Source organism: Macaca mulatta, chromosome 1 (genome assembly GCF_049350105.2).
Source record: "Macaca mulatta isolate MMU2019108-1 chromosome 1, T2T-MMU8v2.0, whole genome shotgun sequence".
NCBI lineage: Eukaryota > Metazoa > Chordata > Mammalia > Primates > Cercopithecidae > Macaca > Macaca mulatta.
This window is the reverse complement of record NC_133406.1, coordinates 128,527,612-128,555,170: the sequence shown is the minus strand read 5'-3', so window position 1 is coordinate 128,555,170 and position 27,559 is coordinate 128,527,612. Positions and strand designations below refer to the sequence as shown.

The 27,559-nt window shown below is 37.2% G+C and overlaps 1 protein-coding gene across 1 annotated transcript; it reads left to right on the top strand.

Annotated features, from left to right (window-relative positions):
• Positions 1-6,498: 6,498 nt before the first annotated feature.
• On the top strand, positions 6,499-27,328 carry RAP1A (RAP1A, member of RAS oncogene family; the record flags this gene model as incomplete). The annotated part of the gene is given in 7 exon segments (NM_001261638.1): positions 6,499-6,582; positions 11,052-11,120; positions 13,153-13,209; positions 18,170-18,310; positions 19,186-19,329; positions 23,996-24,111; positions 27,260-27,328. Coding segments are annotated over 6 exon segments (555 nt in total). The 3' UTR covers positions 24,083-24,111; positions 27,260-27,328.
• Positions 27,329-27,559: the final 231 nt, after the last annotated feature.

The following is a 27,559-nucleotide window of genomic DNA, read 5'->3' as shown; positions in this document are numbered from 1 at the left end:
GATTCAACGCTATCCCCATCAAGCTACCATTGAGTTTCTTCACAGAATTAGAAAAAAACTGCTTCAAATTTCATATGGAACCAAAAAACAGCCCATATAGCCAAGACAGTGCTAAGCAAAAAGAACAAAGCTGGAGGTATCACACTGACTTCAAACTATACTATGGGGCTACAGCAACCAAACCAGCATGGTACTGGTACCAAAACAGATATGTAGAGCAATGGAACAGAACAGAGGCCTCAGAAATAACACCACACATCTACAACCATCTGATCTTTGACAAACCTGACAAAAACAAACAATGGAGAAAGGATTCCTTATTTAATAAATGATGTTGGGAAAACTGGCTAGTCATATGCAGAAAACTGAAACTGGACTCCTTTATTACACCTTATACAAAATTTAAGATGGATTAAAGACTTAAACGTGAGACCTACAACCATTAAAAACCCGAGAAGAAAACCTAGGCAATACTATTCAGGACATAGGCATGGGCAGTCTTCATGACTAAAACACCAAAATCTATGGCAACGAAAGCCAAAATCCCATAAATGGGATCTAATGAAACCAAAGAGCTTCTGCACAGCAAAAGAAACTATCAGCAGAGTGAACAGGTAACCTACAGAATGGGAGAAAATTTTTGCAACCCATCCGACAAAGGGCTAATATCCAGAATCTACAAGGAACTTAAACAAATTTACAAGAAAAAAACCAACCTCATCAAAAAGTGGGCAAATGATATGAACAGACACTTCTCAAAAGAAGATATTTATGCAGCCAGCAAACATATGAAAAAAAGCTCATCATCACTGGTCGTTAGAGAAATGCAAATCAAAACCACAATGAAATACCATCTCATGCCAGTTAGAATAGTGATCATTAAAAAGTCAGGAAACAACAGATGTTGGAGAGGATGCGGAGAAATAGGAACACTTTTACATTTTTGGTAGGAGTGTAAATTAGTTCAACCATTGTGGAAGACAGTGTGGTGATTCCTCAAGGATCTAGAACCAGAAATACCATTTAACCCAGCAATCCCATTACCGGGTATATGCCCAAAGGATTATAAATCATTCTACTATTAGGACACATGCACCTGTATGTTTATTGCAGCACTATTCACAATAGAAAAGACTTGGAACCAACCCCAAATGCCCATCAGTGATAGACTGGATAAAGAAAATGTGGCATATATACACCATGGAATACTATGCAGCCATGAAAAAGAACGAGTTCATGTCCTTTGCAGGGCAGTGGATGAAGCTGGAAACCATCATTCTCAGCAAACTAACACAGGAACAGAAAACCAAACACTGCATGTTCTCACTCATAAGTGGGAGTTGAACAGTGAGAACACATGGACACAGGGATGGGAAGGTCACATGCCAGGACCTATCGGGGGGTGGGGGTAAGGGGAGGCATGGCTTTAGGAGAAATACCTAATGTAGATGACGGGTTGATAAGTGCAGCAAACCACCATGGCACACGTATACCTATGTAACAAACCTGCACTTTCTGCACATGTATTCCAGAATTTAAAGTATAACAAAATAAAGTGATTATTGATATTGTTGGAAAAAAAAAAAAAAAGGTAAAAGTGTTGGCTGGGCATGGTGGTTCACACCTATAATTTCAGCACTTTGGGAGGCCGAAGCGTCTTGAGCCTTACTTGATGGCCTCTTCGATTATGTTGCCCAGGCTAGTCTCAAACTCCTGGGCACAAGTGATTCTCACTTTTGGGAATCTGAATCGTTTGAGACTAGCCTGCGCAACATAGTGAGATCCCGTCCCTGCAAAAGAGAGAAAAAGAAAAAAGAAAATTACCCAGTTGTGGTGGTGCATGTCTGTAGTCCCAGCTACTCAGGAGGCTGAGGCAGAAGGATCACTTACTTGAGCAAGGGAGGTGGAGACTGCAGTGAGTTGTGATTGTGCCGCTGCATTCCAGCCTGAGCAAAGAGTGAGACCCTGTCTCAAGAAAAAAATAAAAGTTAGAGTTTATAAAGAAGACTTGAAACCAAAAAGTTTGAGAACTGAACTAAAGTAACCTAAAATGGTAACTGTTTAGAGTAGGTAGGGATTCTTAATCCAGGGTTCCCAATACTCTCATAGAAAGAAAAAATATTTGTATCTTTTTTTTTTTCCACTAATCTCTGAATGAAATTTAGTATTTCTTTCTATTTTGAATGCAGGCAACAAAACACAGCAGTAATATTAGCAGTAATTGTGACTTTGTTACCAATAGATGTTTTTTCCTGTATCCATATTTAAAGATTGTTTCTTGAAGCAACATATAGTTAGGTCTTACTTTTTTATATTGCCTTTGAATTGGAATGTTTAGACAATTTGCATTTAATGTAATGATGTGATTTCCTTTCAATTCTGCCATCTTGCCTTTTGTATTGATCCCAATTTTTTCTTTGCTATTTTTTGCTTATTTGTTTGCATTTTTCATACATTCTTTTTGATTGAGTTGAATTTTTTTTTTTTTACATGGGATCTCGCTCTGTTGTCCAGACTGGAGTGCAGTGGCATAATCTCAGCTCACTGCAACCTCCGTCTCCCGGGTTCAAGCAGTTCTCCTGCCTCAGCCTCCCACATAGCTGGGATTACAGGCGCCTGCCACCATGCCCGGCTACTTTTTATATTTTTAGTAGAGATGGGGTTTTGCCATGTTGGCCAGGCTTGTCTGGGACTTCTGACCTCAGGTGATCCATCCACCTCAGCCTCCCAAAGTGCTGGGATTATAGGCGTGAGCCACCACGCCCAGCCTGAGTTGAATTTTGTTTGTTTGTTTTTAGTGGTTGCTCAGGGACTTACAATATACTTCTTTAACATATGACAATTTACTTCAAAATGTGCTGTATTACTTCAGATATAATCTAAGGACCTTCAGTATTCTCTTTCTCTCTCTTCTACTATTGTAATATATTTTACTTCTACATGTAAACCCAGTGATTATTATCATTTTTGCTCTAAGTGGTGAAATTACTCTTGTGGCTGGGTGTGCTGGCTCATACCTGTAATCCCAGCACTTTGGGAGGCCAAGGTGGGAGGAGCCTTTGAGCCCAGGAGTTTGAGACCAGCCTAGGTAACATAGTGAGACCCTTTGTCTACAAAAAAAGTTAGAAACGTTAGCCAGGTGTGGTGGTGCACTCCTGTAGTGCCAGCTGCTCAGGAGGCTGAGGTGGGAAGATTGCCTGAGCCTAGGAATTTGAGGCTGCAGTGAGCTACAGTCGTACCACTGTACTCCTTGTACTCCAGCCTGGGCAACAGAGTGAGACCCTGTCCCCCGAAAAAAAAAAAAAAATTCTTCATGATTTAAATGTATGCTGGTGAACTTTTTGCCTCCAGCTTTTTTTTTTCCCGCCCCCACCAGGAGGATGAAGTCTGGGAAAAATCTTTTACTTCCATTTCTTCAACATATATTCATTGTATTTATTTTTCTAGGTTGACCGGATTTTTCTTTGTTTTATAGTTCCATTTTCTTGTCTTGCATAGCTTCACAAGAAGTCTGTGTGTGTGTGTGTATTTTTTTTTTTTTTTTTTTTTTTGAGATGGAGTCTCACTCTGTTGCCCAGGCTGCAGTGCTGTGGCTCAATCTCTCGGCTCACTGTAACCACTGCCTCCTGGGTTCAAGCGATTCTCCTGCCTCCGCCTCCCGAGTAGCTGGGACTACAGGCTCATGCCACCACGCCCAGCTAATTTTTTGTATTTTAGTAGAGACGGGGTTTCACCGTGTTGCCCAGGCTGGTCGCAAACTCCTGAGCTCAGACTATCCGCCCACCTCGGCTCCCAAAGTGCTGGGATTACAGGCGTGAGCCATCGTGCCTGGCTGAAGTCTGTATATTTTAACTTTGTTTCTATGTAAATTTTTTTCTTCTGGCTTCTTGTAAGATTTTCTGTTTTTGACAGCTTTTCGGGAATTTGATTATTCTGCCTCATTTTGGTTTTCTTTGTGTTTATACTCCTTCAGGAGGCGGGCTCATTGAGTTACTTGGATGTGTAGATGTGTCTTTTTTTTTTTTTTTTTTGAGACAGGGTCTCTGTCACTCAGGCTGGAGTGCAGTGGGACAATCGCAGCTCACTGCAACCTCTGCCTTCTGAGTTCAAGGGGTCCTCCTACCTCAACCTCCCAAGTAGCTGGGACCACAGGCACATGCTACCACACTCAGCTAATTTTTTGTATTTTTGGTAGAGATGAAGTTTCACCATATTATCCAGGCTGGTCTCTAACTCCTGGCCTCAAGTGATCTGCCTATCTTGGCCTCCGAAAGTGCTGGGATTACAGGCATAAGCCACTGCACCTGGCCAGATATATCAGTTTTATCAAATTTTGAAAATGTCATTATTTCTTCAAATGCTACCCCTGCTCGCCATTCCAGTTACATATATATTATACTGCTTGATGGCTTGATATTGCCCTGTAGTTCTTGTCTTTTTCTTTTCTTTCTTATTACACCCCTAGTCCTTCTACCCTTGCTTCTTTGTTCCCTCTCTCCTGTCTCCCTTTCCCCTTCTCTTCTTTCCCCTTATTCTCATCACATTTTAGCTGCGTTTAAATTTGGGTATTTTCTATTACTGTGTCTTCAGATCCCCTGTACTTTCCTTCTGTGGTATTTAATATATTGTTAATACCCTCCAGTGATATTCCTGTTTCACATACTGTTTTTGAATACTGTAAGTTCTTTTTTTTGAGACGGAGTCTCGCTGTGTCGCCCAGGCTGGAGTGCAGTGGCACGATCTTGGCTCACTGCAAGCTCCACCTCCCGGGTTCATGCCATTCTCCTGCCTCAGCCTCCTGAGTAGCTGGGACTGCAGATGCCTGCCACCACGCCTGGCTAATATTTTGTATTTTTAGTAGAGACGGGGTTTCACTGTGTTAGCCGGGATGGTCTTGATCTCCTGACCTCGTGATCCACCCGCCTCCCAAAGTGCTGGGATTACAGGCATGAGCCACTGCGCCCAGCCTGAATACTCTAAGTTCTTTTTGGTTCTAATTATGTGTACCATTTTCTTCCTCATTTTTTTTTCTTTAAATTTTTGAGCATATTTATAATTGTTTTAGAGTCCTCATTGGCTAATTTCATCATCTTGTTTCTGGGATGGTTTCAGCTGATTTATTTCACTCTGGTTTCAGGTCACATTTTCTTTCTTCACGTTTCTATTAATTTTTTATTGGATACTGGACATTGTTAATTTTATATGATTGAGTGGTGGAATTTTTTTTTCTGCTTCTTTTAAAGAATCTTGGACTTTGTTTAGACAAGTGGTTGAGTTACACATGGACCAACTCCATCCTTTTGAGCCTTGTTTTAAGCTTTGTTAGGAAGCATCTAGAATATCATTTACTCTAGAGCTTATTTAGCTCTGCTACTAAGATAAGAGTCTTTTGAGGTTTCTAGTGAATTCTTAGTTTTTCAACAAGGAAGACTTCTAGTCAGAACCATATGACTCTGGGAATTGTTCCACCTGTAAATCTCTATTTATTCTTTGCCTTACTTTTTGAAGTTAGTCTGTGTGCTGGGCTTAGTGCTTAGCCAGACTCAAGTGAATCCTTATGCCGATTTCTGGAATTTTATATGCTTAGCTTCCACTTCTCTGGCACACTTCTAAGCTCTGCTTGAGTTCTTTCTCCCTTCACCATAGTCTGAAAAGTGCCTCTAGGCAGAAAGCCAGGGCAGGTTAGGTCTCACTTCATTTCTTTTGCATCTCAGAAATCACAGTCCTACACTGCTTGTTATCCAATATCTAAAAAGAGTTTTATATTTTTTTGTTCACTGTTCTGGCTGTTATTGTGAGTTGAAAAGTCTGTTTCTAGTTATTCCACCATGGCCATTGAAAATTATTTCCTGTCTTTATACCTTTTAAGATAACCATGGAGATAAAAAATAAAGTTTATGTTCCTTTTATTTTCTCTGGCCATTTGGGCCTTATGTCGTGTATTGCTAATAACTGCCTATAGTGTTTAGCAATTTCATCTGATCTCTTGTTCACATCTTTAATTATTTTCAAGATGACACTTTAAATGGTTCAGCTATAATACAATAATGAACAAAATAGTGTAGAATTACTGTAGAATATTTTAAGCAAGTAAAATAGCCTGTACATTATATTAAAGCTCATGAGTGAATATTTTTTAAAAGTACATAAGTTGTTTAAATGATAGCTTTGCAAAGAATTAGGTTTATCATTGTAGTCATAAGATTATCAACTGTTGGATTTAATCATCTTGTTTTTAATCAAAGATTCTTAGAAGTAATATGAACATAATTGATGCCTAGTCAAAGATGATCTTCAGTGAATTAAAATGTCTGAAAGTAATCCTATAAACTTATGTTAAAATCTGTATGGATTTTTGCCATGTAGCTTCTGTTGTCCATTTGATAGTCTTACAAGGAAAAAACAAAACAAACTCCTATATTTGATGTAGCAGTTGTACGTTATTAGGCTGTTAGTATGTTTCTTAATCTTTGATTTTTTTGTTTGTTTGTTTTTCAGATCGTCAGTATTTAAACAGATCACATCATGCGTGAGTACAAGCTAGTGGTCCTTGGTTCAGGAGGCGTTGGGAAGTCTGCTCTGGTAAGTTAGCCACCTAACTGTAACTGATTAGTATAATACAAGAAGAATTTTGATATTTCCTTGCTTTCAGACTTCTAGACACCAAAGAGAAAAAGTGGCATTATTATATATCTGGTATCTGCCCCACAAAGGACGGGAAATCATTTAATAACCACAGATATACACTTTTATAATGTTGGCTCATTTATTCTTACATTTATCAATTATTTATTGACTGTCTTACATGGCAAGCACCAGTGTTTATGATTCAGAGAGGAGTAAGATTGTTCTCATTTTTAAGGAATTTACATTGTAGTGGGGGAAACTGATTATTACAGATTCTATTGGGATAATTCCTCACCTGCTTCCACTCTAGACTTACATGGAATGAAGGTCATTTTTTGTGTTCATGCTGTTTTTATTTAGTAAATAGTTACTGAGCTTCTACAATGTCAGATTCTAGGGTCACAGGAGTGAACAAAAACAGTCATAGTTTCTCATGGAGCTTGCATTGTAGTGGAGGAGATGTGATAAATACACAATTAAACAAAGAACTCCTTGGTTATACTTGTGAGAGAGATACTCTGAAAAAAAAATACGGATTAATTTAGAAGAAAGGCAGAGTGGATGTGGGAGACAAATTGGGAGTTAATACAGTATACCAGATCATTGTTTATGGAACCTTGGATTAAAACCATGGCAGTGAAGAAGAGAGAAGAGAAGTAGATGTTTGAGGATTGAGTAAGTGGTAGAACTGACGTAAGTTGGTGCTAGATTGATACGGGGACTAGGAGAGAAGGAGCTGTCAAGGATGGCTCCCAGGTTTCTAGTTTGAGCTACTATTATGGATGGATTAAAAAAAGAAGGGAAACAGTGGAGAATGAGCAGTGAGAGTCCAAATCAAAGAGTCAAGCCAGATTTTATGTTTGTGACATGTTGAAGTAATAAAAGAGAGAGACCGGTGATATGACTTTGGGTGCCATCAATATGGTGATGATATTTAATTTCATGAGAGTTACATTACTGTTAGGTGTGTAAATTAGTGCCTTTGTCGAGAATGTTTGAGAATATCTGTCATTTTTAATGGCATATAACTTTCAATTCAAAGATTCCTTTTCTAAAAATGTAGCCCACATATAAGTTCACATGTGCAAAATGGCGTGGTCAGGGAACATTGCAACATTCTTTACAGTGACCAAGTGACCAGAGTCTGGAAACAACCTAAATGTGTTCCATTAAGGGGCTAGTTAAGTAAATTTTAATACATTTTCAGAGTAGAATACAGCCATTAGAAAGAATGCAATAGCTCTATATATACCAATATGTAATGATATCCAAGATGTATTACAGAGAAAAAAGGTACTAAACAGTGTAGACTATAATTTGTGTTTTATATTAAAAAAAGTGTAGGCTGAGGGCAGATAGCTGTAAAATCATAGAGTATCTCTGCAAGGTTAAATAAGCTATGGGTAATATCAGTTACTTTCTTGGGAGTGGGACTGGATAGCTGGGAACAAGGGTGGTAGATAAGCTTAGTTCACTGCATAGCCTTTTATGCCTTTTGAATTTAGTGCTATGTCCATGAATCACCTTTTCAGAAATAATTTTGGAAAAAAATCCACAGGAGTGAAAGAGGTCTAGGGAGATACTAGAGAGAGAAGAGCAGAGCCCAGTACTGAGCTCTGAGTACCTCTCAACCTTTAGGAAGTGGGTAGGATTGGAGGATCTAGCATAGAAGGTGTCTTTACTTGATTGCTCAAAAGTCAAGTAAAAAAGAGGAAAGAGATGATCAGAGAGCATAGAGGTAGTGGGACATGGTAAAGAAAGCAGCTTTAGTCAGGTCATGTTGCCATAAGCATAGTGGGGTGGGTTGAAGAGCAAATGAGAGCTGAGGAAATGGAATATAGACATTTGAAGAAGCTTGATTATAAGAGGAGACAGAGAATGGGGGCAGAAGCTGGAGAGATATTGGGGTTAAGGGAGGTTTTTGTTTTTGTTTTAGAATTGGAGATAGTAAAGCATATTTGTATGCTGGGGCAATTCCTCTCCACTGGAGAGGAAAATGAGGATACAAGAGAGGAAAAGAGATGATCCAGTACAAAAACCTGAGGAATAAAATTATAATCTATGTGAATCAATGAATGAGATGTCCCTGAAAATTAAGACAGAGGATAAGTTTCAGAGGAGTAGTAAAACATTACTTTTAGTAAGAAAGAAATGAGAAGTGTTGGATTGTTTTGCATTTGTGCAAGTCTTATTAATGTCTGGTTTATAGAAGGCACATGGGCTCTTATGCCTGCTTCTGTATCCAGTCTCTTGGAATAGCAAATGTTCTACTTTGGAAGATTCCACTGTAAACTTATGAGAGAAGAAGAAGAGTACATCTTAGTATTGTTAGGAAGATAGTTTGGCCTTGGGGAGCCTCTGTCTTGGACCGTATTTTGAGAACCTCTGTTCTAGCCTAAAGCATATTAGGAAGCCATATTAGACTGCCTTTTTTTCTTTTTTCCGCCCAGGCGGGAGTGCAGTGGCGAGATCGCGGCTCACTGCAGGCTCCGCCTCCCGGGTTGACGCCATTCTCCTGCCTCAGCCTCCCGAGTAGCTGGGACTACAGGCTCTCACCACTGCGCCCAGCTAATTTTTTTTTTTTTTTTTTTTTTTTTTTGAGACAGAGTCTCGCTCTGTCGCCCAGGCTGGAGTGCAGTGGCCGGATCTCAGCTCACTGCAAGCTCCGCCTCCTGAATTTACGCCATTCTCCTGCCTCAGCCTCTGGAGTAGCTGGGACTACAGGCGCCCGCCACCTCGCCCGGCTAGTTTTTTTTGTATTTTTTAGTAGAGACGGGGTTTCACCGTGTTAGCCAGGTGGTCTCGATCTCCTGATCTCGTGATCCGCCCGTCTCGGCCTCCCAAAGTGCTGGGATTACAGGCTTGAGCCACCGCGCCCGGCCTTTTGTATTTTTTAGTAGAGACGGGGTTTCAGCATGGTCTTAATCTCCTGACCTCGTGATCTGCCTACCTCGGCCTCCCAAAGTATTTTTTTTGTTGTTTTGTTTTTGAATCAGCATCTTTCCCTGGAGTGCCGTGGCATGATCATGGCTCACTACAACTTCAACCTCCTAGGCTCAAGGAATCCTCCCACCTTAGCCACCCAAGTAGCTGGGACTACAGGTGCATGCCACCACCCCTGGCTAATTTTTAAATTTTTTTTGTAGAGACAAAGTCTCACTACGTTGCCCAGGTTGGTCTCAAGTTCCTGAGCTCAAGCAGTCCTCCTGCCTTGGCCTCCTGAAGTGCTAGGAGTACAGCATGAGCCACTGCATCCAGCGTAGACTGTTTTTTATGTTTAAATTATGTGTCATACTTAGAAGATGAGGTGATTAAATCCTTGATAAAAGTGATTATTAAAGTTTTTGTTGTGATTTTATCTTGAGTTGCCTTTGAATAATAGAAGCTTAGTAGGAGAAAGAAGTTTGTTTACTATATTTGAGTTAATCTCTTTAGCTCAAGCTAAAATAGTATATCAAATACTCCTCTGAGTAATTTAAGTGTAGATGACCTTAGTCCACATTCTTACCCTTGCTTTTTAGGCAACAATGTACCAGACCCTGTTTTAAAGTTATCTAGGCAATATCTTAAAACCATCTTCTGTACTTTTTTCACTTACTGAATGATAAATACGTATTTTCTAGTATGTGTTTTTAGATGCCTTTAAGATAAAAGTAGGTAATATCTGAAAAAGACGAATGGGCAGTATTTTCCAATGGAAAAAGTAAGGCTTTAGAATCAGGAAGATGTATGTTTGAATCTCAGCTGGCAAATAGGAAGAATAACTATTTCTGGGATGAAAGTGAAATTTGAATGTGGTTATAAATTAAAAGTGGCTAGCTTAATGTCTGGAACATAATAAACATTCAGTAAGTTTAAATTTCCCTTTCTCTTTTCCACCACAATTTAGAAAGGCTTTAAAAAATTTAAGCCAGATGCTGCTTGAGGTCCCAGCTACCTAGGAGACTGAGGCGGGAGGATCTCTTGAGTTCAGGAGTTCAAGGCCAGCCCAGGCAACATAGCAAAGACCCTGTGTTTTAAAAAAAAATTAGAATCTTTGTCACTTCATTAAGGGCAGAGGGCATGGGATAAAAGTTACTATAGATATACAAAGGGGCAGTAGGAGTTAAATACTGATAATTTTTCATCTTTTAATTAGTTCAGATATGTTATTTGTATCCTTGTATTTTAAAACTTAATGTAATTAACAGTATTATCGTCAGTATTGATGACAGCTTTTAACATGACTACCTCCTTTCATAATAAATGTACTCTTAATTGTGGTTGTATCCTTATATTGAAAGATAATGATATACTTTACATTTATGTGTTTACCCAGAATTTTCACATAATTTCAATTAATCATCATAGCTTGTGAGGTTAAGTAACATTCAAAGGAGTTTTTTCTTTAATTTTTAAATATTTCTCTTATTTTTTTTCCCCAGACAGTTCAGTTTGTTCAGGGAATTTTTGTTGAAAAATATGACCCAACGATAGAAGATTCCTACAGAAAGGTAAAATGTGAAACTTGTACACACGTTTACAAGTAGTTCCTTATGATGTTAAAATTTGATCTGTACATTTGCTTTTTGAAAATAGTTTTGAGAAATGATGCAAATGTTGTGCATATGTTTTTAAAAGTTTCATCAAGACAGAATATTTATTACAGAATACTACTTCGATATTCAGAGCTCTATGTTCTGTTACTAATTAGTGACTTGTTCCTTAATGTGGACATTTTCCAGGTGGGGAATATTGCCACATATGAAAAAATTACATATAAATAGTAGGTGTGTTTTCAACTTACTCTTTTGTTACCAAAAGTTAAGACCACCTTTATGCTTGAAGTTATCCAGTGACTAAACATTTTTATTTTTGTTTAGTTTTATAAGTTTAAAGGTATTTCATCTTTAGACTACAAACAAATTAGAGTCTGTGTAATACTATAATTGGGTTACATGCCATACATTTGTCAAACCCACAGAATGTACAATGCCAAAAGAAAATCCTAATGTAAACTGTGGACTCTTGGTGATAATGATGTGTTCATGTGGGTTTATCAGTTGTAACAGATGTACCACTCTGGTGCAGGATGTTGATAGTGGGGTGAGGCTATGCATTTGTGGTGGCAGGGAATATGTGGGAAATCTCTGCACCTTCCTCTCAGTTTTGCTGTGAACCTAAAACTGCTATAATAAATAAAGACTATTTAAAAGGGAAAAAAAAATAGATACTTGGTCTTGACAAAAAATATTCTGTAGAAGACCAGCTAGAGTTGTGGAAAATTTTCAGTATTTTACTTGTCAAATATATTGGGTGGGATGGGGGTTATAAAAGGCTAGTAGCCAAGGATTTTTTTTTAAAAGATTGAACTTTAATAGGAAAGGATTGCTTTTGAAGATGTTTTTAGAATTTACCTTTAAGAGTGCTGTAACTTCTGTTGAATTAATATGTTAGTTCATGAAGCACTACTAGCAGAGCAGTTTCATTGTCTTCAAATTGGAAACAAAATTATGCTCTAGATACATTGAGAAACTGTAGTCCTAATTGATTATTCATTGAGCGTTCCCAGTTACACATTTTGCAGATTATCACACTTGTCCCATAAGTGGTGGGGGGGATGAGTTTGTGGTCTGACCAGTGGTGCCCCTCATCAATGTCTGATCTGACACAGAAGCAGAGTTTAAAATAGTCTTTAGGTTAGCACATTTATTTTTAGAAGACAGTATTGCTCTACTGAAATTTCCCCAAAGTAAGTTGCTAGTTAAAGCTTTAACTGCAAAGCAAGATCTGTACCTAAAATTCTAAATTACTAACTTTTCTTAATCCCTTCTTTATTAAAATAGTTTTCCACACAGTTGATAGTTGATACTTTCTTTAGACCAACCTTCTCTTCTTTTATAAGATCAGTGGGTAAATAGAACTCAGTGTATAAAATTTCACCTTTCACATAGAGCTTTTCTAGAAAAGTGCCTTAGTCTTGAGGACTGTTTTAGCTCATTGCTGTTTATTTGAGTACTCCTGTGTTTCTTTTATGTCTTAAACTCAAATTTTACTATGTATTAATTTTCTGCATGTTTTAGTAAAATTTTAACAACTTGAACATGGTAAGTTGGCAAGATTTTTTTTTACCCCAAAATCTTGTGTGCATTTTGAGCCATTTAATATTTTTGTACTTTGTTTTCTTTGGAGATAATATAAATAGGCATATATACTTTTTTTCTGTTAGAACTATACTTGTTTGTTGAAGTTTTCCTTAAATTCCAAAATACGACTTTTGCCTTTATTAAGAACAAATAAGAATCATTACAGAGGTCAGAAAATATCTAAACTCAGCATTAACCATCTTGGCTTCTGTAATATGAATAGCCTGTACTTGAGACCGCTGTTCTTTATTGTGGTACCAAGTTTACCCCCAGCCATACAGCATACTGCTGGAGAAAGGCTTTGTATTTGTTAATAGATAACTTTGATGGAAGACAGGAGAAGAAAACAGAATGAGATTTTGATGTTACTTTTTAACTTTTTCTTTTTTTGCCCCCACAGCAAGTTGAAGTCGATTGCCAACAGTGTATGCTCGAAATCCTGGATACTGCAGGGACAGTAAGGATGTTTTCTCTTTTTTTGATAGATTTTAATTTGTGAGCAGGTTTTGTCATCTGAGTAGGTTTTGTCATCCAAATAATTCTGAGTAAAAGTAATCATTCTGATTAAGAAGAAATTCTCTGAACATAGGGATTCTTAAGTAATATGAAATCAACTGTAATGTAGTTAATGCTTACGTATCACAAAGTTCAGCTGTAATAATCTGTGTGTTGGGTTTCTTCCTACATTGAGGTAAGGATTATGCTATCAATGATTTTTTTAAATGTATTTTAAATTTAGAGTTTTAGCTAATATTTGTATTTCTGTGGGTTTAAATAAGACCTTGTCTTTTGGCACCATAGTCATTAATTTTTATAATTTTTTCTTTTCACTAGCATTTTGACATCTCTAGGGGTTGGTGACAGATACATGTTTTCTGAGGAAGGCAAAAATCTTCCTCAGAAGATTTAGGATTACTTTGAGCCTCCTTTTTCTAATCTTTAAATGAGTATAATGATATTAGTATATCATAAGGTGTTTGTGATAAGCAAATGAGATAATAATTATAAATCATTCGGCATAATGTCTGTTACACAGTATGGAATTGTGTATTTGCTTTTATTCTTCTTATCTTCAGTAATACCATCACCTTTATAATTTTTTATTAATAACTGATGGTTTCCAGTTATACTGCCACACAAAATACATACATGAAGCAATCTTTGCTTTTATTTGTTTATTTTTCTCCATACACATAGACTTGACACATTAGGCAATTCCTAGCTTTAAAATGGATGGGTTCGTCTTTTGTTTTTCTTAAGAGACAGGGTCTTGCTCTATCGCCTAGGCGAGGGTGTAGTGGTGCAATCATAGCTCACTGCAGTCTCCTGGGCTCAAGCAATCTTCCTGCCGCAGCCTCCTGGGTAGCTAGAACTACAGGCACGTACCACCACCCCCGGCTAATTAAAAAAAAATTTTTTTTTAGAAGTAGTCTCTCTGTGTTGCCCAGGCTAATCTCAAACTCCTGGCCTCAAGTGTTCTTCCTGGCTCTCTTTCTGAAAGTGCTGGGATTATAGGTGTGAGCCATGGCACCTGACTGGCATTCTTAAATGTGATAAGTTGTTTAAAATTCAGCACAAAATTTTCTACCGTAATTTTTATAAATGATGGAAACATTTCAGATAGTCCAAAAAAGCATGTAAGCAATTGGAGTGATATTATACAACAATATAGTACTAATTATACTATATTTTTCCATGCTTAAAATTGATCTTAACTTTTAACAGGGACCTTTGCCCTCACAGCAAGCTTCTGGTAAAGACCTTCTGAAACTACATCTTGTATCAGCTGAATCAAGCTGTCTCTCCCTCTCCCACCCTCCTCCTCCCTGATGTTTTTAGCTTCTGAATCAGCAAAATTCCCCTTTGTTTCCAGAAACCCCAATAGCTAAAAAGAATACTTTCTACTTTTTTTTTTTTTTTTTTAATCACATCCACAGTGTATGGGCATTCTTTCTTTTTTCTCTGTCCAAATTGTAAGACGGAAGTTCTCTATCACAGAGATCTTTACTTTGTGCTATCCAATATCGTGTCTGTCTCCCATCATAGCACTCAACATGCTGTGTTATAAGGCCTATTTGCTTGTTTGTGTCCCTGGTGCCTTGCATAAAACTTTGCAAACAGCTGCTTAATCTTGTCTCAGAATCACTCCTTACCCTTTGAAGATTTTTGCTCTCTCACACATAGATAATTTACTACCCTGGCTTGGCCTATCAGTTCCTTAATGCCCATCCTACCTTTAAGGCATTCATACCATGGTTTTACCCTAGATTGTGTGATTACCAATATATAATACCTCCCTAATCTAATTTCCAAGCTTCTTATCCTCCACTACTCACTACTTTTTTCTTTATCCATCTCACTTCCTCTTTTTGTTTTGTTTTGTTTTGTTTTTTGTTTTGAAACAGGGTCTCTCTGTGTCACCCAGGCTGGAGTGCAGTGGTCTGAACACAGATCACTTCTGCTTCAATCTCCCAGGGTCAAGAAATCTTCCCACCATCACCTCCTGAGGAGCTGGTGCTACTGCAGGCGCACACCACCACACCTAGGTGTTTTTGTTTGTTTGTTTGTTTGTTTTTTGTAGAGACAGGGTCTCACTATGTTGTCCAAGCTGGTCTTGAACTCCTGGACTCAAGGGATCCTCCTGTCTTTGGCCTCCCAAAGTGCTGGGATAACAGGTGTGAGCCACTGCACCCAAGACATCTCATTTCCTTTAGTGCCCTTCAACTTCATTACAACCTATAATCCATTTATCCTAACATCTTTTTATTATCCCTTATATCTTCAGCCCCCTCTGCATATAGCTTCAGGTCCACGGTCCGTCCATCATTTATAATTCTCTTGAATATATCCTCAACTCCCTTGACTTTTCAGCAGCCTTTGACTCAGTTTATCACTGCTTTCTAATGTAAAACCTTTATTCATTTGGCTTCCAAGAAACAATACTTTTCGGATTTTCTCCGTCTCATTGGTTACTCCTACGTCTCCTTTCCTAATTCCTCTTTATCTTCCCCACCTCTTAATGTTGGAGGACCTCAGGGTTCAATACTTGCACTTCTCTTTTCTAACAACACTGCTTTGGAGATCTTTAGTTGCTTGGTTTTAAATACAATCTGTATCCTAATAAATACTAACTTTATAACTCTGTCTGTATTAGGCCGTTTGCATTGTTGTAAAGAAATACCTGAGGCTGGATAATTTATGAAGAAAAGAGGTTTAATTGGCTCATGGTTCTGCAGGCTATACAAGCATAGCTTCAGCATCTGCTTCTGGTAAACACCTCAGGAATCTTACAATCATAGTGAAAGGCAAAGGGGAGTAGGTGTTTTACGTGGCAAGAGCAAAGAGAGAGCGGGAGATGCCACACACTTTCAAACAACCAGATCTCATGGGAACTCACAATCGTGAGGATAGCACTAAGCCATTCATGAGGGATTTGCCTCCATGACCCAAACACCTCCCACAGGCCTCACCTCCAACATTGCGGATTACATTTCAGCATAAGGTTTGGAGGTGACAAACATCCAAACAATATCCCTATCTCTCATTTCTTTTCTGAACTTCAAGCTCTTATATCTAACTGCCTCTTGGTATCTCTTTTTGTATGTCTAATAAGCATCTCAAACATAACATGTCCAAACTGAACTCCTGATAGCCTTTCCCTGACCTGGGTCTTTCCATTCTTTCCCATCTCAGTAAATAGTACCCTTTTAGTTGGTTATGCCTGAAACCATGGAGTCATCTTTGACTGTATTTTTTGTTATATTCTGTGTACATCCAAACTCTCGGAGAACCCTATTGGCTTTACCTTAAAAGGTAGGGCTACAACATTGTTAGTAGATATTTGTTGTGAATGGATGAAACTTGTAGACTGTCCTTAAGAAGGAGGTTGGCATTCTCAATAGGAGGGGACACCAACCACAGCAGTTCTGTAAGGACTTTTCTTAAATTGGATTTTCAGAACTCAGGTTGCCTGTTGCAAACCTTATCAGTGAAAAATCCAGGAAACTCCCAGTTTTTACATCTTTCCCAGAAAATACACTGGCAGCAGTATAGGAAGCTCAGCCATATTCCTGTGGCAGACCATAGACGAATTTGAAGCTGAAGAAATGGTTGAGTGGTAGCATAGCTAACTCCCTGGAATACAAGAAAGAGTACGTCAGCCAGGGTAGAACAACCAGAACTATTTTAGATGTAGTAGACAAAATAGAGTTGTAATGGTCATGGGGAGCAAGGAAGCCAAGGCAGCAACAAGCTTAAGAAACCTTGTGGATTTGTCTTTTCTGTTTAATGCATCCAAAGGTAAAAAGATCCAAAATGTGTAGTTACTTAATATAAAGACCCAAGATGTATACATTTTTAATATTCTACCATATGTGCTTTTAAAATAATATATATAAAACACTAAAACTTTTCTAAAATAAGATTTTGTCTTGTATTAACCTCTGTAGTTACAAATGCAGTAATGATTGTCACCAGATAAAAGGAAGTTTAAAATTAAATAATTTTAATTTGGCATGACTAAAGCTCAGTGACTAAATGTTAACAATTAGTAAATTTAACTGAAAGCTATATGTCATTGCACTATTCTCACAAAGTGGGAAATGAAAATACATGAACAAGCTCTTTTTTTTTTTTTTTTTCCCCAAGACAGAGTTTCACTCTTGTTGCCCAGGCTTGAGTGCAGTGTTATGATCTTGGCTCATTGCAACCTCTGCCTCCTGGGTTCAAGTGATTCTCCTGCCTCAGCCTACTGAGTAGCTGGGACTATAGGCGTGCACCACTACGCCCAGCTAATTTTGTATTTTTAGTAGAGGCAGGGTTTCACCATGTTGGCCAGGCTAGTCTCTAACTCCTGACCTGGGGTGATTGATCCGCCTGCCTTGGCCTTCCAGAGTGTTGGGATTACAGATGTGAGTCATTGCCCCTGACCATTAACAAGTGCTTATAAAAAGAGTTTATTGACTGTCAAGATGATAAAAATCTTGCTATGCCATGGGAATAGTAAAAGAAAGATGATAAAATCTGCCAGTAGAGATATTGATGCTGGATGATTAAGTCATAGTTCAGTATTGGGCTTATACCTCAGATTGTTAGCACCTGGGCAGTAGTTGTGTCATAAATTTGCAAATAAAATTATTTAGGATCAAAATTAAGATCTGTTTCTAAAAAATTATATACAGTTCTAAATCACACAAAAGCAAATTAAAGTGGTTAAGAATTCCTTTTTAATTCTACAGTTTACTGTCATTGTTTCTAGTCACCTCAGAGTTGCTGGAAACTGTGTTAAGTCTTGTTTTCTGTTAGGATAGCAAGTAATAAAAAATGTAGTTGCTCACTTGTACGTATGCTGTTTTGAATTGTTCCAGTATACATTCAAAAAATTCATATATTTATAATTGCATATTTTTTAATCATAGGAGCAATTTACAGCGATGAGGGATTTGTATATGAAGAATGGCCAAGGTTTTGCACTAGTATATTCTATTACAGCTCAGTCCACGTTTAATGACTTACAGGACCTGAGGGAACAGATTTTACGGGTTAAGGACACGGAAGATGTAAGTATTTTTTTTCTCTGTTAGGTGTTATGCCATCTCGCTGTGGCCAAATAAAAAAGTGCCTGTTTTCTCTATCAGTAGAGGATTTGGAAGCTACCTGCCACATGCCTGAAAGAGCCCCTGTGACCAAAAAAAAAAAATTTAACTTTCAAAATTAACCTCGAAATTATGTGGTGAGATGTTTAGAAAATGAGAACATGTGTAATAAAGTACTCATTGTGCTACAGGTTAAAAAGTGCAGTAGGGGAAAAAGAGGAGCCAAAGAATACTTCATAGAAGTGGGAACTAAGTTGAGCTTTGAAAGATGGTAGTTGTGTCAGAAACAGTGTTCAAAGAACATTATTAAGATCCATAGTGGTATGTTTTTATTTCTAAAATTTCTTTGGCATAATTCACACATTACAGTCTACCTCCCGGGCTCAAGTGATCTTCCCACCTCAACCCCCTGAGTAGTTGGGACTACAGGTGTGTGCCATCCTGCCTGGCTGATTGTTTTTGAATTTTTTAGTAGAGACCAGGTCTCACTATGTTACCCAGGCTTGTCTCCGGCTCCTGAGCTTAAGAAATTCTCCTGCCTCAGCCTCCCTGGGATTACAGGCATGAACCATTGCACCTGGACAGCATTATAGTCTTAAAATAATTTAGTGTATCTATGTAGTGGGATCTCTTTTATTTTATTTTATTTTTTTTTTTTTTGGTCTCTTCCTTCTTCCTTCACCTCTTCCCCTCAACATACACTTTTTGTTAGTACTTGATGAAGCTTGCAGTCCCAACTAATGCATTTTAGTTGGTGGCAGATAATTGCTTATTTATTTTTTTAAAAGGCTAAGTAATAAGTATGTTATTGTTCATTTTATGTTTTTTTCTTCCCACAGGTTCCAATGATTTTGGTTGGCAATAAATGTGACCTGGAAGATGAGCGAGTAGTTGGCAAAGAACAGGGCCAGAATTTAGCAAGACAGTGGTGTAACTGTGCCTTTTTAGAATCTTCTGCAAAGTCAAAGATCAATGTTAATGAGGTAACCTACAATTGCTGGGCAGCACAAACAAGTGCCTTTTTAGTTTGCTTTAAGTTAACAGCCAAACTTTTAAGAAGCATTTTTTATCTTTTAAGCAATCTTGATTCTGTCATTTTATAGGAAACACTAATTCCTAGAAACTATATTTTTTAGCTTACATAAGGTCACTTTGATGGCTGTATGAGGATACTTAAATTTACCTTATTTTGAAGCTAAAATGAAAGAATGTGTATAAAATCCTGCTAAGCCTCTAAGTGATATGCGATAAAGTGGTGTGTAAAAATTATTACATCACCCTTATATTTTAATAATTATTTATCCAGATGCATAAAATAGGTTGTAAAGTCAGTTGGAAAATATGTTTTCATGGATATCACAGAATAATGTTCTGAGTCTTACTTCACCTTTGGTGCATGACTCATAAGTGGGTAATCTGTGTGAGTATGGACATGTACCTGGAATTCACTCAGTCCTTTAGGCCTGATACAGCTGATGCACAAGGCTTTTGTGCGGGGCATGGGGGTGGGGTCACTGAGTTAAGCACTCCACTATCTTGAAAACATAGCTGTGGACAAGAATACTTAGCAAATAAGCTGCATGCCTGGGTGTAAAGGGCCAACAGTATGCTAGTTTACTGGGCCCCTAAAAATTTAGTGCAATTTCCAACTGTCCCCACCAATCAACCTTAAAAAGTTCCCTTGCTTTTGTTAACTTTACCATAAGCCTTTAAAAAAAAATAAAAACAAAACAGAGTGGGTGTCTTTCCTGCCCTTGCATTTGCCATTTGTAGCATTACAGGTAATCAGTCAGAATTCAGATCACTTAACTACATAGGTGAGAGTGAGAGTGAGAGTGGGTTAAGTTATGAATCCTCTGTTTTTGCTTGCTGTTCTCTCTGACCTGTGGTTCTGCTGGCCACTTTTTCTTGACTAATATTATGCTTAGAGACTATTATCTGACTTTTAAAAATGACCAGGTTACTTTAAACACCTGGCAGGTAAAAAAAAAATTAAGCTTGCGTCGGCTTCTGTATTTTACAGATAATCAAGAGTGCCCAAGCTTGCTTTTTTATGTGAAACAATTTTTAACAAGTACATAGAAACAGGAAATTTATAAATTGTATTTACTCAGCAAATATTTATTGACTATTATGTGTCTGGCCCTGTGTCAGGCCCCCAGGTAATAGTCAGACAGACACTATTCCTGCCCTGAAGAAGTTTGCATCCTACTGGGGAAACAAGTCTTTCAGCAATAATTAAAGAAAAAAAGTGATTTTGATAAAGAATGTGTTAGAAGTGGTGAATGTGTTTGGCTAGCAGAACAGTGATGTGAGGTCACTATCTACAAGATAATTGGCCTTAAGGGATGTGGTTCCTTGCTGTCCTTGTCCTTACCTCCGTGGGACCCACCAACCAAGTTCGTCAGGCTCCAGGCTCCGGTGGGGCTGGGTTGGGCCTGGGTCCAGTGCATAGGACTTCTCCCTTTGGGAGCCAGAGGACAGTGCACTACATGTTTGTGAGAACCTACATGCTGTTAAACCTTCCTGCACGCTATTAAACTTCCTCTGGATTAGTTTCCAATGCAGCAGAGATACTTTTTCATAGCAGTCTTGTTAAAGCAGAGAGTTTATAAACGAGGGTTTATAAAAACAAACAGAAAAACCATAAAATGAAATGCATTAGCCATCTCAAGAATCTTTACTTTTTGGAAAACATACAAACTTTATGTTCAATTCTTGAGTGGGGAGAATGGAGCAGATAATTTTAGTTTCTTTTAATATTTTTCTCTTTATAACCTGATAATCCAGCTACAGGATTTCTTTGATAGTTAATAGTTCCTCACACAACTTTTGCCTTGTAAATTTTTTTGTGATTTTTGAATGCCTGAATTATAGAGAGATACTTTCAAAAATTCACCTCTTGGCCTTAAATTTGAAAACAGACACAAGGACATACTACTTGGCTGAAGAGCCCCCTAATTCATTCATATATATATATATATATATATATATATATATATATATAAAACTCTTATTCACACCACTTTTCAATGTTTTAAAGTAGTATATGGCTATACCAGAATCACAGTAGTCTTAATCAAGAATTAATTGTTCTTTGCTGAGGCTGGAATAGTAATTGGAATCAAGACATCCCAATTTAGGAATGGGAGAGGGATTGAGAAACTCTATTCTGTGTTCCCTTTAGATTTTTCTATAGTTCAGAGAGATGAGGAAGAACCTAGGCTGGGGCCTTTCAGCATTTCTAACCAAATATTATAGTTCGAACTTGCCCTCATCACTGAACCATCTGCTGCTGTGAGGTAGGCAATGTTTTCCAAAGAAATAATTTAGAATAATACTACAAACATTAGTTACCTTTCTGTATAGTACCAGAAACCAGAAACTGGCTAGTATGAAGAAACTGAAATAGAAACTACTTGTAATTTTTATTAACTTACTGTTTTAGTTTACTTTTATTAATTTTTTATCTTATAGCTTATGCATTGAGTGTAGGGAACTAATAAAAGCTCATTTGTGCCTTAAGCACATTGAGTTCTTGAAGTTTTCAGAGTTTTGAAACAACTTGGACTTTGGAGTTGTAAAACAGAAACTACAATTTTGTTTATAAATTCTGTTTTCAGACTTCTTTTAGAAATAAGATAACAGTTAAATGATTTGAAGAGGATGGGAGTGGGAAGAATGGAGCAGAAAGAAAAGAATTTAAATGAGTCACTTTTATAGCTTTTGGATAAATCATTCAGGTTTTTTTTCTTTTTAACAGTTAATTTAGTCTTGTAGTCTGGACCATTTAAAAAAGTAAATAGGCAATTATTTTAAAGAAATACAATTATTTACCATCTATCTTAAAATACATTTAGATTGATAATTTAAAAATATTTTACTCTTAAAATGTACTCAAAAGATATAAGAACAATAAAAAAGAATTTGTTCACCCTTCATCAGATTCACCCATTATTAAAATTTTGCCACTTGTTTACAGAAATTACACTTCTTTACCCCTAAATATTTTAGTGTATGTATCCTCAGATCAAAGACATTGTCTTACACAACCACAGCACAATGATTAGAATCCTAAAAATTGATGACACAGTCTGTGTTTGGTATATATTCAGATTTTACCAGTTGTCCCTGAGATGCTCCTTAAAGCCAGTCCATTTTTTAATATATTTCTGCAAAGAACTATTTATTCCAGGTTAGTATCAATAAGGGACTTATATGATATTTGTTTTTATTCCAAATCATTAGTAAGTGTTGTATTTCATAGCAAAGCTTATCTATTTCATGTTTTAATACTTTGGCATCAGAATTAAAATAATCTGCTTTTATGAGATAAGTAGCATTGTATTTTTGTCTTTGACACTGCACTTTTCATCCAAAAATGAATCCACAGGATTTATTAACAAATATTATTTGGGCTGGGCACAGTGGCTCACATCTAAAATCCTGGCACTTTGGGAGGCCGAGACAGCCAGATCACTTGACCTCAGATGTTTGAGACCAGTCTGGGCAACATTGCAAAACCCTTGTCTCTACGAAAAATAGAAAAATTAGCTGGGTGTGGTGGCGCACGCCTGTAGTTCCCAGCTGTTCAGGAGGCTGAGATGGAAGGATCGCTTGAGCCTGGGAAGTGGAGGTTGCAGTGAGCCGAGATTGTGCCACAGCACTCCAGCCTGGGTGACAGAGTGAGACTCTGTCTCAAAACAAAACAAACAAACTAAAACCCACAAATATTTGTTACTTCAAATCAAGGATTAGCAGACTTTTTCTGAATATTTTTTGCTTTAACCAAAATTAACATAAAAAAAGACAAAAATCATGTGCCTCTGCATGTGATATCTTGAAAGGGGGACAGTATCTCTTCTGTCCTATTTTAGACAAAAATGTATAACCTGAATCTAATCACGAGAAAATCTCAGATAAGCCCAAATTGAGGGAAGTTACTAGCCTTTATTTTTCAGAAATGACAATGTCCTGAAAGGCAAAGGCCAAGGAACTGTTCCAGATTTTTAAAAACTAAAGTGAGAGGAAATAAAATGCAGTGTGTGATCCTGAATAGATCTTGTCCTTGGAGGGGAAAGTTACTATAAAGTACATTATTGGGGCAATTGACACAAAATTGGAATTTGCTGTGTAGTTATACAAAATAATATGTCAATCCTTAAATGTCTTAAGTGTAATAACTATAATGTGTTTATGTAAGAGAATATCCTTGTTCTTAGGAACAATTTAACTATCAAGGACTTAATAGTTAAGGTCTACTCTCAGATGATTCAGAAAGAGTGTGTGTGTGTGTGTGAAGTAAAAGTGGCAAAATGTTACGAATTGGTGAATCTGGGAAGAATATACGAAGTTGTTGGTACTATTTTTGCAACTTTTCTGTAGGTTTGGAGTTTTCACTATTTTTTACTACCAGTTTTTTCTTGATTTGATGTCGAATATCTAGGAGCAAGGGCCTTTCCTTCATTATAAATAGGTAAGTCCTGCTTTTTACCCTGATTGAAAGTCAGAGCCTTCTAACAAATCTGACTTCCAAAGAAAGAAGCAGAATACATATCTAAGACCAGAATAGTACCTACCAGAGTTGTTTTGTGGAACAAAGTCTCAAAAGTTGGTCGAGTAAGTACTTTTTTTCTTGTTTTTACTTAGATATTTTATGACCTGGTCAGACAGATAAATAGGAAAACACCAGTGGAAAAGAAGAAGCCTAAAAAGAAATCATGTCTGCTGCTCTAGGCCCATAGTCAGCAGCAGCTCTGAGCCAGGTAAGATGCTAAAAGCAGAAGAAGTGCCTTTCTCGTCTTCTTATTTTGGTGTTTTCCAGACTTTAGCTACTTTCCATTTCATCTGTTATGGTATTCCTAAGTGTCTGTAACTTGTAAATGTGATATATAACTTGTAGGTACAGTCATCTTTTGGATAACTTGCCCTGTCCCTTTGAGATTCTAAGCTCTCTGACAGCAAGGACCATGTCTGTTTTTCCTTGCCACTGTGTCCCCAGTGCCTGATACAGAGTTGGGTATTAAAAAATAGTGGTTGAATGAATACAACGCCTTCCTAGATGACTCCCAAATTCATTCTGAATTGAAGTGAAACAGTAGTTGCTCTGAAATAAAAAGATGTAAGTGCACATTTGGTGAATTATCCCAAAGTGAACACACCCATATATAACAACAGGAGTCTCCCTCCTCCAAATTAAATTAAAACTCTGCCCTGATTTCTAACTCCATGGATTAGTTTTGCCTCTTTTTGAACTTTACATAAACAAAAACATAGTGTATTTTTCTATGTCTGGCTTCTTACACTCCAAAATATGTTTTTGAGAATTATTTATGTTAAGTGTAGCAATAGTTTATTTTTATTGCATGACAGTACTGGAAGTGTGTTTCTGTATTCTGCTGTTGGTGTTCATTTAAGTTCTTTCCTTGAGGGAATTAGTATGAATAATTCTGTGCACATTCCTATATGTCTTTGTGCACATGTACATGCATTTCTGTTGGGTATATATCTAGGAATGGAATGGCCAGATCATATGCTATACATATGGACGGCTATAGTAGATACTGCTAAAAAGGTTTTCAAAGTGGTTGTACCAGTTTACACACACTCCAACGGTTTTTGAGTTCTACATCATCCCCAAAATTGATATTGTCAGTCTTTTAAACTTGACCCATTCCAGGGGATATGTGGGGGTATATCAGTGTAATTTTGGTAGCCATTTCCCTCTCTGGTATGCGTCAGCTTCTTTCAAATAAAGGTTTTCTATTTAGGCTTCTAAGTATTCGTTGACTTTACCATTTTAGTTTCCACTAAATGACCCCATTGGAAAGAAATTTATGACAGCATTTAAGCTGACTATCAAGTGAGAGACCAGGATCTGTGGGGACTGTTTTCTTTAATTTGTATTTGTATTTAAATCCCCTGAACGTTTCTACTTCATCAGTTCTATAAATAATACCATAAAAGATTATTTTCATGGAATGGATGTATTACGTAATTTGATGCTTATTACATGATTATTACTAAACTTGGTCTCCAGTCGGAGTAAACTGGTCCCACTGGAGAGTTGGTTACAGTAACTCTTGTAAGTCTCTTGGGTCCATTTAGTAGATTATCCGTTAAGAGCTCCCTATTAACTAATATGTGCTTCCTTAGAGATATGAATCTCTCTCTTAAGGGAAAAACACCTAAGTAATTATAGCTCCCTTTTTAAATGAAGGTACACAGGAAAAATGGGCAGAAAGGAGAAAAGGACCTGGGGATTATCTCCAGTAGTCAGATTTAGGAAAGACAGCATCTGGCTAATGTTTGCTTTAGGCTTTTAGTGAAATCTTAATTCAATAACTTTTTTTCTTTTTTTGAGACAGAGTCTCGCCCTGTCACCCAGGCTGGAGTGCAGTGGCGCAATCTCTGCTCACTGCAACCTCCGCCTCCTGGGTTCAAGCGATTCTCCTGCCTCAACCTCCTGAGTAGCTGGGACTTCACCATGCCCAGCTAATTTTTATAGTTTTAGTAGAGACGGGGTTTTACCACATTGGCCAGGCTGGTCTCAAACTCCTGACCTCAGGTGATCCGATCCACAGTGCCTGGCCTTGATTCAGTAACTTTAAATTATCAGTTCTCTGAAAGTGATTATTAAGATTACTGGTGTATGTGTTTGTTTAGGTAAGGGTACAAAGATAGAGAAAATGAAGATTCCAGTTCCAGTTCTTAAATACTATGTTACTTAACTCTCTTATAGTTGACTGACTCATTGACAGCTCATTAATATGGCTGGTCCTAGTTTAATTTTCAGTTCTCACAAAATATCCTTTTAGCTTTTGTTAAAGGAAAAGGTGCCATCTCCTGGCCTATTATGATTTTTAAAATTCATTTATACACACCCAACAATGTGACAGTCCCTTGTGAGTTTTACCTTAGAGAAGATAAATCTTGACCTAGATCTAGAATAAGACTTTAGTCCTGCTTGCATAAATTCTTAGACTGTGATGTGTGATAAAGTTGACTTAATAAGTCATCCAAGATCTCTGTGGATGTTCGATAATACCAAATAATACGTGACTTAGCAATCAGACTACTTTACATCCATTTTACTGTGATTATAGACTTGAAGTGCCATGTTGTTCCTGTACTTTTAAAAGTACTGAGATACAGGATAGATTTAAATAGAAATTATAAACGTTTTTAGTAAGAGTACATGAACCCTGAGGGCAGCTTATCTAGTCCATAGCCTTTAGGCAAAATTGTATTGAATCATGTTAATCTCTTTTTTATATGTCCCAGTTTTAAAGACATCTGAGAGATATTCATCATCCGGATTCTTCCTTTTACCTAATTCTTGTCTGTTGACAATAAGACTAACTTTGATTCTTGTGCCCTTCTGCCCATAGTTTAACTTTGATTTAAACTATGGGGATTAGCTCTTTCTGTATCATCCCTTGCCTTAACCTGTATTAAAAATGGTAATTCTAATATTTAATCATAAAATGCTTGAATAAAGAATGTCTTATGGAAAGTTTATGGAGGCAGGTGTCCTTTAGTAAAAAAGGAAACTAAAAATAAGACGGTAATGAGATAGAAAAAATATCATTGTTTTCCTCTGTACAGACAGGATTGTCAGATGTAATGGGAAGCACTAAATATAATTGAGTATAACTAAGTATAACTGAGGATAATTCAAGTTGATCAGTTATGGACTCCTCTCTTGTGAACTTCTATTTTTGATTTTTTAAAACATTTTTAAAGGGAATTTACAATAGCACTGTTACTGTAGCTGTTTAGCATAATTTAGTTCTCCAGGTAAAATCAGCTGAAATCGCTTTATTTTATTGGATACCTGCTTGTTTAGTACCATTTTCTGACATCAAGAGATTAACCATACATATATGTATATCTGTATATCCCATGTCTTAGATTACAGGAATGAAGAACTGTTGCCTAATTGGAAAGTGCCAGCATTCCAGACTTCAAAAAAAAAAAAAAAATCTGAAGAGGCTTCTCCTGTTTTATATATTATGTGAAGAATTTAGATCTTATATTGGTTTGCACAAGTTCCCTGGAGAAAAAAATTGCTCTGTGTATATCTCTTGGAAAATAAGACAATAGTATTTCTCCTTTGCAATAGCAGTTATAACAGATGTGAAAATATACTTGACTCTAATATGATTATACAAAAGAGCATGGATGCATTTCAAATGTTAGATATTGCTACTA